Below are 11971 nucleotides of genomic sequence, written 5' to 3'. Positions count from 1 at the left end.
CAGGAAAGGAATGGAGATTCAATCCAAGGGGGCAAAACATTTCTCTTTTTTTCCCTTTATACCTGTAATTCAAACATCTTTCAATAGATGCCATAAAATAGGACACTAATGTGAATGGCAGATCATCAGTGACTTGAAGGAACATTTTTAAACATTAATTGTCACTACAAATCACCCTGTCTGTTTATTTACACACAGAGACTTGGATTAAAGGATAACTTCCAATCCATTGCCCTGTTGATGGAAGTCAAATGGTCCAACTCAATCTAGCACGTCTTCTCCTTTTGGTTGTGTCCTTGTGATGCGAGGCAGTACTGTATGTTGACGTTAGAAGTTTTATTCAGTATCTCGCAAAAGCACAATTTGGTCATTTTCTTGTTTGCAATCGGGATGTTGAAAAAGTTGCTCTGTCTAGGTTGACAGCTGGGAAACTTTATTGTTAGCGGGCTGTCAGCCAGGCAAGAGGCCACAAGCAAAAGCAGAGGACAGGAGGTACTAGTTTGAGATGGACCCACAGAGTGCTTGGTATAGGATGAAACAAACATGTGATGCATTACAGACCTGAATAATGAACTGCTATAGCACTGAATGGGTCATAGAAACTAAACTTCCCTTCTCTCTCATGCCCCATTTAGTTCATGCTAGCTGCCAGTTTGCTATTCAGTGAATGTACACATTGTATCAATGTTTCTCATTCTTTTCCCTACAGCGTGCACTCAGTGACCTTGAACAACAATGGCGTTGGATAGATTCAAACCAGACGTCTCCTTTGATGATGTTATGAGTATTGGCCTATACTGTCGGTGCCATGTCATTCTGCTGGGGTCAGTCACAGGATAGAAACTGTACAAACACGGCTGCTAGGTCATTGCTATTGAAGCTCTACAAAAATAATATCAGGTTGTCCACACTCTTTACAGTGCTTGCAGAATTCTTCTGAAGACAGATATGTACAGCAGGTACCGTAAGGGGCGTAGAGACAAGGGGTGGGAGGTGCGAGGGAAGGGAAGGAAGGAGGGAGGTTGGTGTGTGGTAGGAGTCACAGGAGAAATGGAAGGTGCCGGAACAAATACTTCCACAAGGCATAAAAGGCTTGAATTCCTCCAGGTTGAATAAAAATGCAGTGTTTTAAATGGAAACTTCATACTCTCTGGTCTCCTGCAAATTACAAAAGATTTGGATTTTTACAACACACAAGAGGAGACCAAAAGAAGAGAAACAGTGCAGTCAGGATCAATCTCATCAAAGCAAAAACAAAAAAGATCAAGCGTCCAACCAAGGCCAGTGGGGATATGAGAACAGAGAGTGTGATATGAATGTAACGTGGATGGGATCAACTCAACAAAACAAAATGAAGAGGCATACCCTACAGCTGGGCACTGACTTCAGGTTGAAGTCTCTTCAAGGTCCAGCCACTTAATAGTGCCTCTTAACAGAACAAAAAAATCAACAAATCGGTACTTAACCTGACTCTCACCAGATGAATGCGTTCCGCCTTGCTCCACGAACATCCATCTGGAGCTATGCCATAGTCGTGGGTCTCCGAAGGATTGGTTTTATTTTTTTAAAATCCTTGCACGTGATTGGGGAAACACTGTCTCACTTATTTTTCCCTCTCCACTATGTTTAAATTTCTACTGGGTCATATACCTGAAAATCCCACAATCCTGATTATTTCTACTGCATTTTGGTTCGGGATTAGGGCGAATCCGAAGGTCCTCCAGACCCTTGTGTATTTCTGCTCATCTTGATGAGCTCACATGAGAGTCTGGCAAGAGTCAGGCTAACCAGTACTAACCCATTTTTGTGAATGCCATAATATGTACTGTACATTTCAAAAGAAAGTAACAATGTAAAAGAACACGTCACATAGAACAGAATACAAAATCATAAAAAACACAAAGTTATGCTGATATTTTACAATGACCATGAAAAGAAACTAAAAACAAATGCATGTCACTGCTGCGCTCTACTAGTCAGAGTTATGTGAGCTTCCTGAAACAAAGTATTGCCATGACTTCAAGGTATCTAGTGTTTATATATCTAGTGTTTGTATTTATTTTCTGCCAAAGCCACTGTCTGTTTCCAAGTGAGTGCCCTCAGAAGAGCCGTGTTATTGTGAAGAGTACTCCTCCTCATCACAGATATAAATAGGTTATGCAGCGCTGTGTGGCTCTGACTCACATGTGAGACATTTCCATTTGCACCTGTCTGCAGTGACACAGCCAATTTTGTTTGCTTCAACCCTCCCGACCTTCCCCAACCTAACCCACCCCCACCCCACCCCAAACGCAACCGATTCCCCCTACCCCAAACCCTCCCTTTAGCATCAACACCTGGAAGAGACATACCTTTTGAGAGTAAGAGTGGCATTTTTAGCTGAGAGGGATCAGATAGTTTGACACCACTGTAGACTAAACATGGCAAACACCCCAAGAGGATGCAGTGCCCCATGGGACACCTGTACCACCCCCGCTGAACCCGTATAGTGTGAATTACTCATGTCTGTGCCGCTCAATGCACACAGACTGCAGAGGGAAATGGAAATGAAGTGAACTGAACAGAACTGAAGTGAGGAGAGTGAAGTGAAGAGTTGTAAAAGAGATGACGTTATGGTGTGGTGTCAAGGGGCCTCACCTCGCTGTTCTTCAAGGGCGCAGCCAAGAAAAGAAAGAAAGGAAGGAACACAAGGCGAGAGAAAAAAAGAAGAGAGAGAGTGTTAACAAAGAAGCAGAATAAGACAGGGCTCATGGGAAGTGCACAAAAAAAACAAAAATGCTTCGGATACAGACATAAGAAATCTTTGCCAAGGGTATCCGTAGAGAAATAAAGATTGTGAACTTCAAATGGGTTTATATATTGGCTCCGACAAGAGTGCAGGGAGACTACCGGATAAGTGGAGCATCCTAATTAAATCAATATGGATTTAGTTAGCTTTTAATGAGACAAATAATGCTTGGGATTGCAGAATTGCCCAAAATTGGTCCAAGTACCCTCAGTGTTGCACAATGGCAGCATGAAAGCAACTTTGTGCTGAAAGATGTTATGTTTGTTTGCTCTCTAAATAAACATGAAACACTAATATATGGCTGAGAATCATGCTTTTCATGTTGCTATAAGGCATCATAAAAGTAAGTAAGACTTGATCTGTCTATCACGTTTGTGCACTACGCCTTTGTATGTTGTACGCCCTGTGACAGGTTAGGTTTATATTAGGGATGGTTTTGGTCTGGGCACAGTTTCACAACAAATTCGCCATTTCCCTTGCGTGTTTCACTGTAAAAGTGAAAAAACAGTAGAAACGTTGCTTTATTGACAAGTTAGGGTTGGGCATGGTTTTGGTTAGGGCACAGCAGAGCATTTTTGTGTTAAACAACAGAAATTCTTTGACACGGCGGGACAACTGCTTTCCCGCAGCATTGAGGATCACAACTTAACTTGCAAAGACATCGTACCTCAATGCAGAATGCACTATCGTGAAACAAATATGCCATTACATGATGCCAGTCTGTCTCTTCAATGATATTCAGGGTCTGCTTTCAGATACTGTGATTAACTCAGCACTGTGCTAATTATAGAGACTATTCCCCAACCCTGTGTACACCAATTATGTGACGATCTTCACCTATTTGGCACTTATTTACTATGTTGATATACACGTAATCCTGATCGTAGAAAGTCATACTCCTCATTGGAAATGTTAAATGTGCTCAAGATGATATAAAGCTGGTTCATCACTGTACCGAAGTGATACTTACTGGCGTGTCAAAACTTGGGTTATCAAATGCTGAATCTCCACTGATGTTTTCATACTGTTGGGACGTAGACAGCCGTAAGGACTTCCCCTGGTATCTGGAGAAAGAAAGCGTCATCTTCTTATTATGCTTTGTGATCAGATAGTTGTTCATTACTCGGTCAATAAATAAATAGATTTGTGCGACAATCAAAAAGCTATCAGGATTGATCATCATGATCATTGTCCTTTCCTCCTCCTCCTCTTCCTCCTCCTTCTCATCTTCATCATCATAATCATCTTCTAGTTTGTTGTTATTGCCACTGCCTCGAGGTAATTAGTTTGGTGGAAATCCATTCATTGTCCATCCACAGCATGTGCAATTCTCATTGATAAGATTGATTGAATAATTGAAGTGGCTGGCTGGCGGAGATCTTTTCAAGTTTAGTAACTAATGGATTGAGTCTCAACACCACATTTTGCTGGGTGTAGGAGTTTTGCTGGGTATTACCCTTTTGTGATCTTTTGCCATTTTTAAAGAGCACTAAACATGGCAAACATCAACAGATAACTATAAACATCAGGGACATTGAGCCCATATGAAAAGATACAAAATCAATAAACAAATAGAAAATTGATTATGTACTGTACAATTACCAAAATCAGGAAACAACTTGGGAATTAGCTGATTGAGCTGCCTGGCTGGAGATCTTTTCTAGTTCAGTAATTGATTAATTGTGTCTCAGTCAGGGTCAGATTAAAGATGGCCTGGGGTCCCTGGGCTACAGGTTGCAGTGGGCCCCCCAGGAAGGCGATACATGTACATAGACAATGTCATAATTGCGAGCTATGAATGAAGGATAACATGTTTATTAACTGTATGACAATACGACAAATGATTTTTTTTCAATATGGCATCTTGTCACATTCTGCTATTTTTCACCAAATCAGGGCCGTCCTGGCAGGAGGGGGCCCCTAGGCTGCAGCCCTATCTATCCTTTGCGTTAATCCAGCCTTTGTCTCACCCCTATGTTTTGCAGATTGAAGGAAGATTGAAGTTACTGTTACCTTGAAAAGTAGAAGTAGAGGCCCACGATGACCGCCGTGATGATGGCCACGGGGATGAAGACGGCGACCACCACGTTAGGGCCCTCGATGTTGAAGTACGCACTCGCCACTGGTGAGGAGGAGAGGACACAGACATTGTAGTACAGTAAGTACATTGACATGGAGGTCACGTGGCCACTACGCCTCACACTCCAGCACGGTAATTAAGCAAGTTAGCAACACAATGGTGCCTGTCTGGCCTGGTCAGGTGGTGTTTAGAGAGGATGCAGAGAGCACTTACCGTCCAATCGCTGCTCACTTATGTACTCCAGTGCAGGGCCTGGGAAATTATACAAAATTTCAGCCACTACAAAAATTCAAGTATGCATGAACGCATACACGCACACGCACACGCACGCACACACACACACACACACACACACACACACACACACACACACACACACACACACACACACATTAATACACATGCATTATAAGCTCCATTGCACAAATGCCTTTTCAGACTGAGTGTGTTGACGATGTTTTTTCAACTTTAAATCTGGTTTGTGTTTATTTCCTTGCAGAGGAAGGACCAGGGCACTGCTGCAGTACCCACCTTTGCAGACAGGGGGAGGGTTGCTCCAGCGTGAGGGGCGACCAGCCACGCAGCGGATGGCGGGCTCCCCCAGGAGCTCGTAGCTCTTCTGGCAGGTGAAGTGCAGGACCTCCCCTGCCTGGTAGAGGGGCTTCTGGGGGTTCAGGCTGCTGTAGGGTGGCGTGCCGGGGTTCTTGCATGGTTCATATGCCTCAGCTGCAAGTTTTGGGGGTGATATGAAAAGAGGGTTTTTAGTTTCAACCCATACCCCTTCCATTTGTCTACAGTACAATACCTTTCTGATTGTGATACAGTCTACATATACAGTATGTATTATCAGCAAGAGGAAGATACTGTATGGTGTTGGATTACCCAACTTACTTCTGCTTCTATGACAGGAATGTGAAGTACTGTAAATAATTACAGTATTTGCATTTGATTCGGAGTAAAGAGAATATCAAAAGGTTAATTCTTCTTAAAACATCAACATAAGTGAGGAAGTGAGTGGGGAGAGAGAGATGGGGAAGGATTGGCAAAGGACCCGGGCCGTAATCGAACACAGGTCGCCAGTGTACTGTAGCAGCCCAGTGCCCTACCATTCGAGCCACGGTAGGGCCAGTGTTCTCAAATCAATGCAAAAACTCATTTTGTATTTTTATGTTGACATTTTTTTTAAACCTTTCTTCGCATTGTATACTCTTCTAGACACTACTTACTGTACTCACGGTTGCATTTGGGCAGCCTCTCGCTCCACTTGGGCCCGGTGGAGTCCCGGTTGTAGCAGGAGAGCAGGCTGTTCCCGGAGAGCGAGTAGCCCTTGTTGCAGATGTACTGGATGGTGGAGCCCACCGTCATCCTGGGGCTCGACATGACTCGCCGGCTGTGCTCCACTGTGCCGGGGTCAGGGCAGGACAGCACTGCAGATACACAGACGTAAACAAGACCAGGTATATTCCATTATCAACCAGGGCAGGTCAAGACTGCAGATGAACACAGACGTAAACAAGACCAGGTATATTCCATTATTAACCAGGGCAGGACAGCACTGCAGATACACACAGACGTAAACAAGACCAGGTATATTCCATTATCAACCAGGGCAGGACAGCACTGCAGATGAACACAGACTCATGACTGGATGATGCTCAAACAATAATGGGCGGCCAGGAAAGCACTGCACCAGACATTTCAAATGATTGACCTCCACAGAATTAGCCTGAGGTGTCCATGTGCTGTACGAACACACCAGTAGTCAGAGCAGGGCAGAACGGCAGATGAAAACAACACAGATAGAGACACAGACAGAATTAGCTTGACTTGTCCATGAGTGATGACACTAAGCAGCATATTGGAGGGATAAATCAGTGATGTGGAAATATTAGTTTAGAGTGGACATTGTCATTTCAAATTGTAAGCCGTAACCAGTCATTGGCAAATAAATTGTAAAATTCATCCGACACGCTAGAAATTATTCTTATTTTGTAGTTAATCATTTATACTCAGACAGCTATGGTAAATCTATTCCTTAAATATGTAAATGGCCCTCCACTTATTGAGAATCAGCCAGCAAGTCGTGAAGAAGTGGTTAGGGTGCTTATCAGCTCAAAGTCAGTATAAAGTGGCTCAAAGTCAGAATAATGAGTGCCCTCTCCCATCACCTGCCGTGACTGAGGTACCCCGAGGTACCCCATGGTACTGTCCGCCACACTGGTCCTCTGTTTAGGGTTGCCCCCTTGCACAGGTGAGGCATAAATGCAATTTTGTGGTGTGCAGTGAGCACTCTGTGCTGTGGAGTGCTGTGTCAGAATGAAATTGGGACTTTACCAGGTGGGCTTTCAAATAAAACTTGAAATACAAGTGTGTTTCTTTCTTGAATCCACTAGGGGGAGGCAAAGTTGCATTCTTCACTGCAGCAGCACACTTTCAACTTGCTCCGCCATACTTTGTATTATCCAATTTTTCACGTCATTTATTCAGACAATACAATTAAATGAATGGGTAAGTGGAGACTACACTAGAGATTTTTTTAAAAGAGATGTGCATTGGAAATATTCACTTGAAATCTTAAAAATGTATGGTGTTTGACATTAACATTGCATTGATATGCATAGTTCAATCAATGTCTACAAATGTAAAGGAGTGAGACCATCATACAACAGAAAGTAAATGATCTGACCTGCATCTCCGCTCTGTTCCTGACCCTCGTGAGAAAAACTAGCCCTCATGCCTTATCTTTTTTAAATAAATATGGGCATATAAAGTAAAACAAACATGCACAAGTTATTTACACAAAATCACTGCTATGTTAAGTGTCCCATTCTGACCATTACATTTTAACTTGTAGAATGAGAAAAAAGTTTTCATACAGTAACCAGAGACACTAACTTTGCTATAGCCCTTCTACATCCAGGATGGAACTTTTGCAGGGATTGGGACAGCAGCCGTGGCCTCATGGTTAAGGAGATGAACTTAAGGAGATGGTTGTGGGTCGGATGGTTGGATAAAAGCGTCAGTTAACCCATTTTTGCCTAAGGCACTGGCAAAAACGCCGACCTAATGCTAAAGCCCTTTTTGCGAAAAGCTGCCCTCAGCCTATAAAAACTTAAATATCTCAGCCTCCGAAGCACGTAAAAAATGAAATGAGTTGTATTTAATTCAGTTTTTAAATTTAAAAAAATGTAAATCTCATGAGCCTGAATGCTGCATCTGTGTCCCTCCAGGTGCCTAGGTCAATGCAGCGAATACGCAGCATCAGGCTGAAATGGGTTGAGTGTAATGTAATGTAATGTGAGTGGAGAGAGTTGCTCCCCCTCACTCCTCTCTGCCTGGCCTGGCCTGCTGTGTGTAGTGGGCGTGTGGTGGAGTGTGATGTGCAGAGTGAGCAGCAGGAGGCTGACTGGACTCAGGCCTGTACTGCACTGCACAGCACTAGCTGCTCCATCATCACCACACTAAACTAAACTAAACTAAACTCCCACATTCACCACAACTGGGAGCACTTGTGAACTCCAGTTTGGCCACTGCATTTTATGTACTTTATTTGATTCCACATTACAAGTTAATATCGATAGGAACCAAATGTGATGAATAATCCAACAACTATTTGACCAATTAACATCTTGCTATGGGAGCATCATTAAGGGTACAGGAAACATCTTCTCTTCCAGATGAACATGCTCCCTATCACAGCTGATATTGAGCAGTATTTAGATAGCTGTCTGGACCTTCTTTTACTGAGTCCACTGATGTTAAGTCCACTGACCACCAGCCTATGCACATGGCCTAGACTGCCAAATACAAGAACACATACACACACACACACACACACACACACACACACACACACACACACACACACACACACACACACACACACACACACACACACACACACACACACACACACACACACACACACAAATCCAGCTTGTTACACCCATTCATCACTACAATGACGTTTTTGACACTATCTTTTGAAATGCAAAGCTTACCATATTTAACTTTTGCTTTTGAATTTTACTGGATACAAATGTTACTTTCCTTTGAAAATAGATGATGAATAAATTCCATCCCCACTGACTGTGAAGGAGAAGGAAGCCAGGTTGGTACTGTACTGTATGTGCCAGGAGCTGGCAACTGAGCCCCACTCCGTGCCTCCCTGCCTTGCCTTCCTGTCTGCCTGCCTGGCTGCCTTCCTGTCACTGATTTCCAGCCTTGAGATCTGAACTCACAGCACCACTGCAAGTAATGAAGAGATTACCAGTTGCTTCTGCCATCCCGTGGCCAGAGCCTTCACCACAAAACCCAAATCTCCCCTCGCCGGGACAGAAAGAGGCCAGTATGTTAATGATGTTTGGGTGCTGCGGTGGATCTGAGGCACTAGCACTGGCACTGGTTGTGCCATGCTACTCTAGCCATGCCAAAAATAAATGAATAAATAAACAACACTAAGCTGGGCTGAACCAAACAGTACCCAGTAGCCTAGCTATGGGTGGTAGACTATGCTTGTGTGACTAAGGCCTCCCTGTGCAGTCCACCACCCCACTCGGGGCTTAGGTCCCATACCACTAGGCTAAAGGTCTAAGCCAGTGAGTTAATGAAGTTTGTGTGGTGAGGTGGATCTGGGGCACTGGGGTTGTGCCATGCTACACCAGCCATGCCAAACCAAACAAAAAAACAAGCTGAGCCAGGCCGAACCACAATGAACCCAGCAGCCTTGCTTTGGGTGGCAGAGAGGCTGTGGGACTCATCCGGTGCCATGGCATTCAGAATGGTGACAACCAGTGTACTGATAGTTGGTTGGTGATATGATTTACGTAGATCTAGGCAGGGGTTTGCTGCCACTTTGATTGTGTGTGTGTGTGTGTGTGTGTGTGTGTGTGTGTGTGTGTGTGTGTGTGTGTGTGTGTGTGTGTGTGTGTGTGTGTGTGTGTGTGTGTGTGTGTGTGTGTGTGTGTGTGTGTGTGTGTGTGTGTGTGTGTGTGCGCGATCATGTGTCTACATCAGTTATGCATGTATGCGTGAGTGTGAGAATGCACGTATACATGGGTATGTAGAATCATACGGTATGTGTGAGTGTGTGATGTTTGTGTGCAAATGCATGTCTGTTGTTGTGAAAATGTGTGTGTTTTAACTGTACTTTTGAGCATGTGAATACATGTGGTGCATGTCTATGTCTGTTTGTGTGTGTGTGCATGCCCAAGTGTGTACTGTACATGTGTGAGAGAAAGTGCACATCTGTGTGTGCATGCGTGCGAAAGACAGAGTACATGTGTAAGCGCACATGTACACACTGCACACTGTGCGTACATGTGAGAAAGGGAGGGGAGGCGAGGTGAGGAAGGAGAGGTGAGGTGAGGGAGGCTGAGTGGAGTGGATGAGCCAGGAAACAGGGCCAGGTCATTACCGCAGCCTGTCTGTCCTGTTCACACTCACGACACAGCACAGCAGGGCAGCCATCTCATCTCATTGGCATTCCACACAGACAGGGGGCGCCAGGGGACGCTGTCAACACTGTGACTGCACAGACACACACCGCACAGCTGTCACACGGCCACCTTTAATAAAACACCCTCTGCCCCAGGAGGGAGAGAGAGGACAGAGGGATGGAGAGATAGTAGTTGGAGAGAAAGTGAGAGAAAGAGAAAGAAAAAGAGAGAGAGACAAAGTGAGAGAGCTGGAGAAGTGGATACAGAGTAGAGAGAGAGGGGGATGGAGACAGAATGAAAGAGATTGAAATGGAGAGAAGGGGGTGGACAGAGAGTGGTGGAGGTCAAAGTTATAGTCAAAGACAAAGAGAATGAAAAAAAATCGTGGAGGATGTCAATTGGGAGTAGTGGTGGGGGGTGGAGAGAGGTGGGATTGGTTGTGCAAGGAAAAGACAAAGTGGAGGAGAGGAGGAAGAGGATGAGCAGGAGGCGGGAAGAAAGCGAAGGAGTGGAAGAAAGAGACCCGGAGGAGCGAAGAAGGGAAGAAGAGATGGAAGAGGAGAGGAAGGAAAAGCCGAAGAGTAGCAGTGAAAGATAAAAAAGAGACAGAGGAAGAGGAGGGATAAGGAGGAAGAGGAGTGGAGTATGAGAAGGAGAAAGGAGTAGCCGGGAGAGAAGAAGGAAGAGAGGAAGAGAAGGAGGGAGAGGAGGAGTAGAACAGACGGACAAAAAGGACAGGAAGAAGATGAGGAGTGGAACAGGGAGGTCGATATGCACAGGCTAGATATGGCTGCAGCCTACGGGCCCCCACCTGCCAGGGGGAGAAAGACAAAATTACAAAATTGTGACAAGATGCAATATTGAAAAATGAATCTGTCATGTCGAGTACAATTTTAAACCTTGTTAATACTCCTCTCCACAGCTGGCAGACTTAACTCTTTAGCTTGTAATTATGACACTGTCTATGTAATTTTGTTGTGAAATTTGCCTGCCAGGGGGGTCCACAGCAACCTGTAGCCTTAGGGGCCCCAGGCCATCTTAATCCGGCCCTGACCAACAGAGAGGATGTACTAGTCTGTAGGTGAGGAGGAAGAGGTACCGCACTACGCTGTGCGTCTTTGCAAAAAAATAGTGCAGCGGTGACGAAGGTGTTGCGGAGTGTGAAATGTGTCAGGCAGCGCCGAGGGGGAGGCCAGGAGTGTGAATTGAAAGCCGGGCCCCCTTATCTCCAAAGACTTGCCAAGAGAAGAACTTATTACCAAAGAGAAAATGCCAGCCACCCACGCACACACACTCTTGCACACACATACACCACACACACTCAATCACACACACAAACGCACGCACGCACGCATGCACGCACGCGCACACACACACACACACACACACACACACACACACACACACACACACACACACACACACACACACACACACACACACACACACACACACACACACACACACACACACACACACACACACACACACACACGCCAGACGCACACAGTTGCTTTGCCTGCGCTGTCCTTGACTGTAAATGTGAGGGTGTAAGGGCATGGAAAAAGAAGAAGCACAGCAATGAAAGGCAAGCAGACACTTGTTCGAAACTCTTTCTACCCTCTCTAGCTAAAACTCGAATCACACACACATGCACAAGAGCAC

The 11971-nt window shown here is 44.8% G+C and overlaps 1 protein-coding gene across 1 annotated transcript in view; it reads right to left on the bottom strand.

The window, feature by feature from the left end:
• Positions 1–1128: 1128 nt before the first annotated feature.
• sez6b (seizure related 6 homolog b) overlaps positions 1129–11971 on the bottom strand; it is a 161432-nt gene continuing 150589 nt past the window's right edge. The window contains exons 13-18 of the mRNA XM_063205926.1: positions 6104–6295; positions 5400–5594; positions 5082–5120; positions 4802–4910; positions 3759–3852; positions 1129–1158 (exon numbers count right to left, since the gene is read on the bottom strand). Coding sequence (XP_063061996.1) covers positions 1129–1158; positions 3759–3852; positions 4802–4910; positions 5082–5120; positions 5400–5594; positions 6104–6295 — 659 coding nt within the window. The remainder of the gene's footprint in view (positions 1159–3758; positions 3853–4801; positions 4911–5081; positions 5121–5399; positions 5595–6103; positions 6296–11971) is intronic.

The sequence above is a fragment of the Engraulis encrasicolus genome, chromosome 8, assembly GCF_034702125.1.
Source record: "Engraulis encrasicolus isolate BLACKSEA-1 chromosome 8, IST_EnEncr_1.0, whole genome shotgun sequence".
In the NCBI taxonomy this organism is placed as follows: domain Eukaryota; kingdom Metazoa; phylum Chordata; class Actinopteri; order Clupeiformes; family Engraulidae; genus Engraulis; species Engraulis encrasicolus.
Note: the sequence above shows the minus strand (reverse complement) of the source record. Positions and strands in the feature narration are given on the sequence as shown.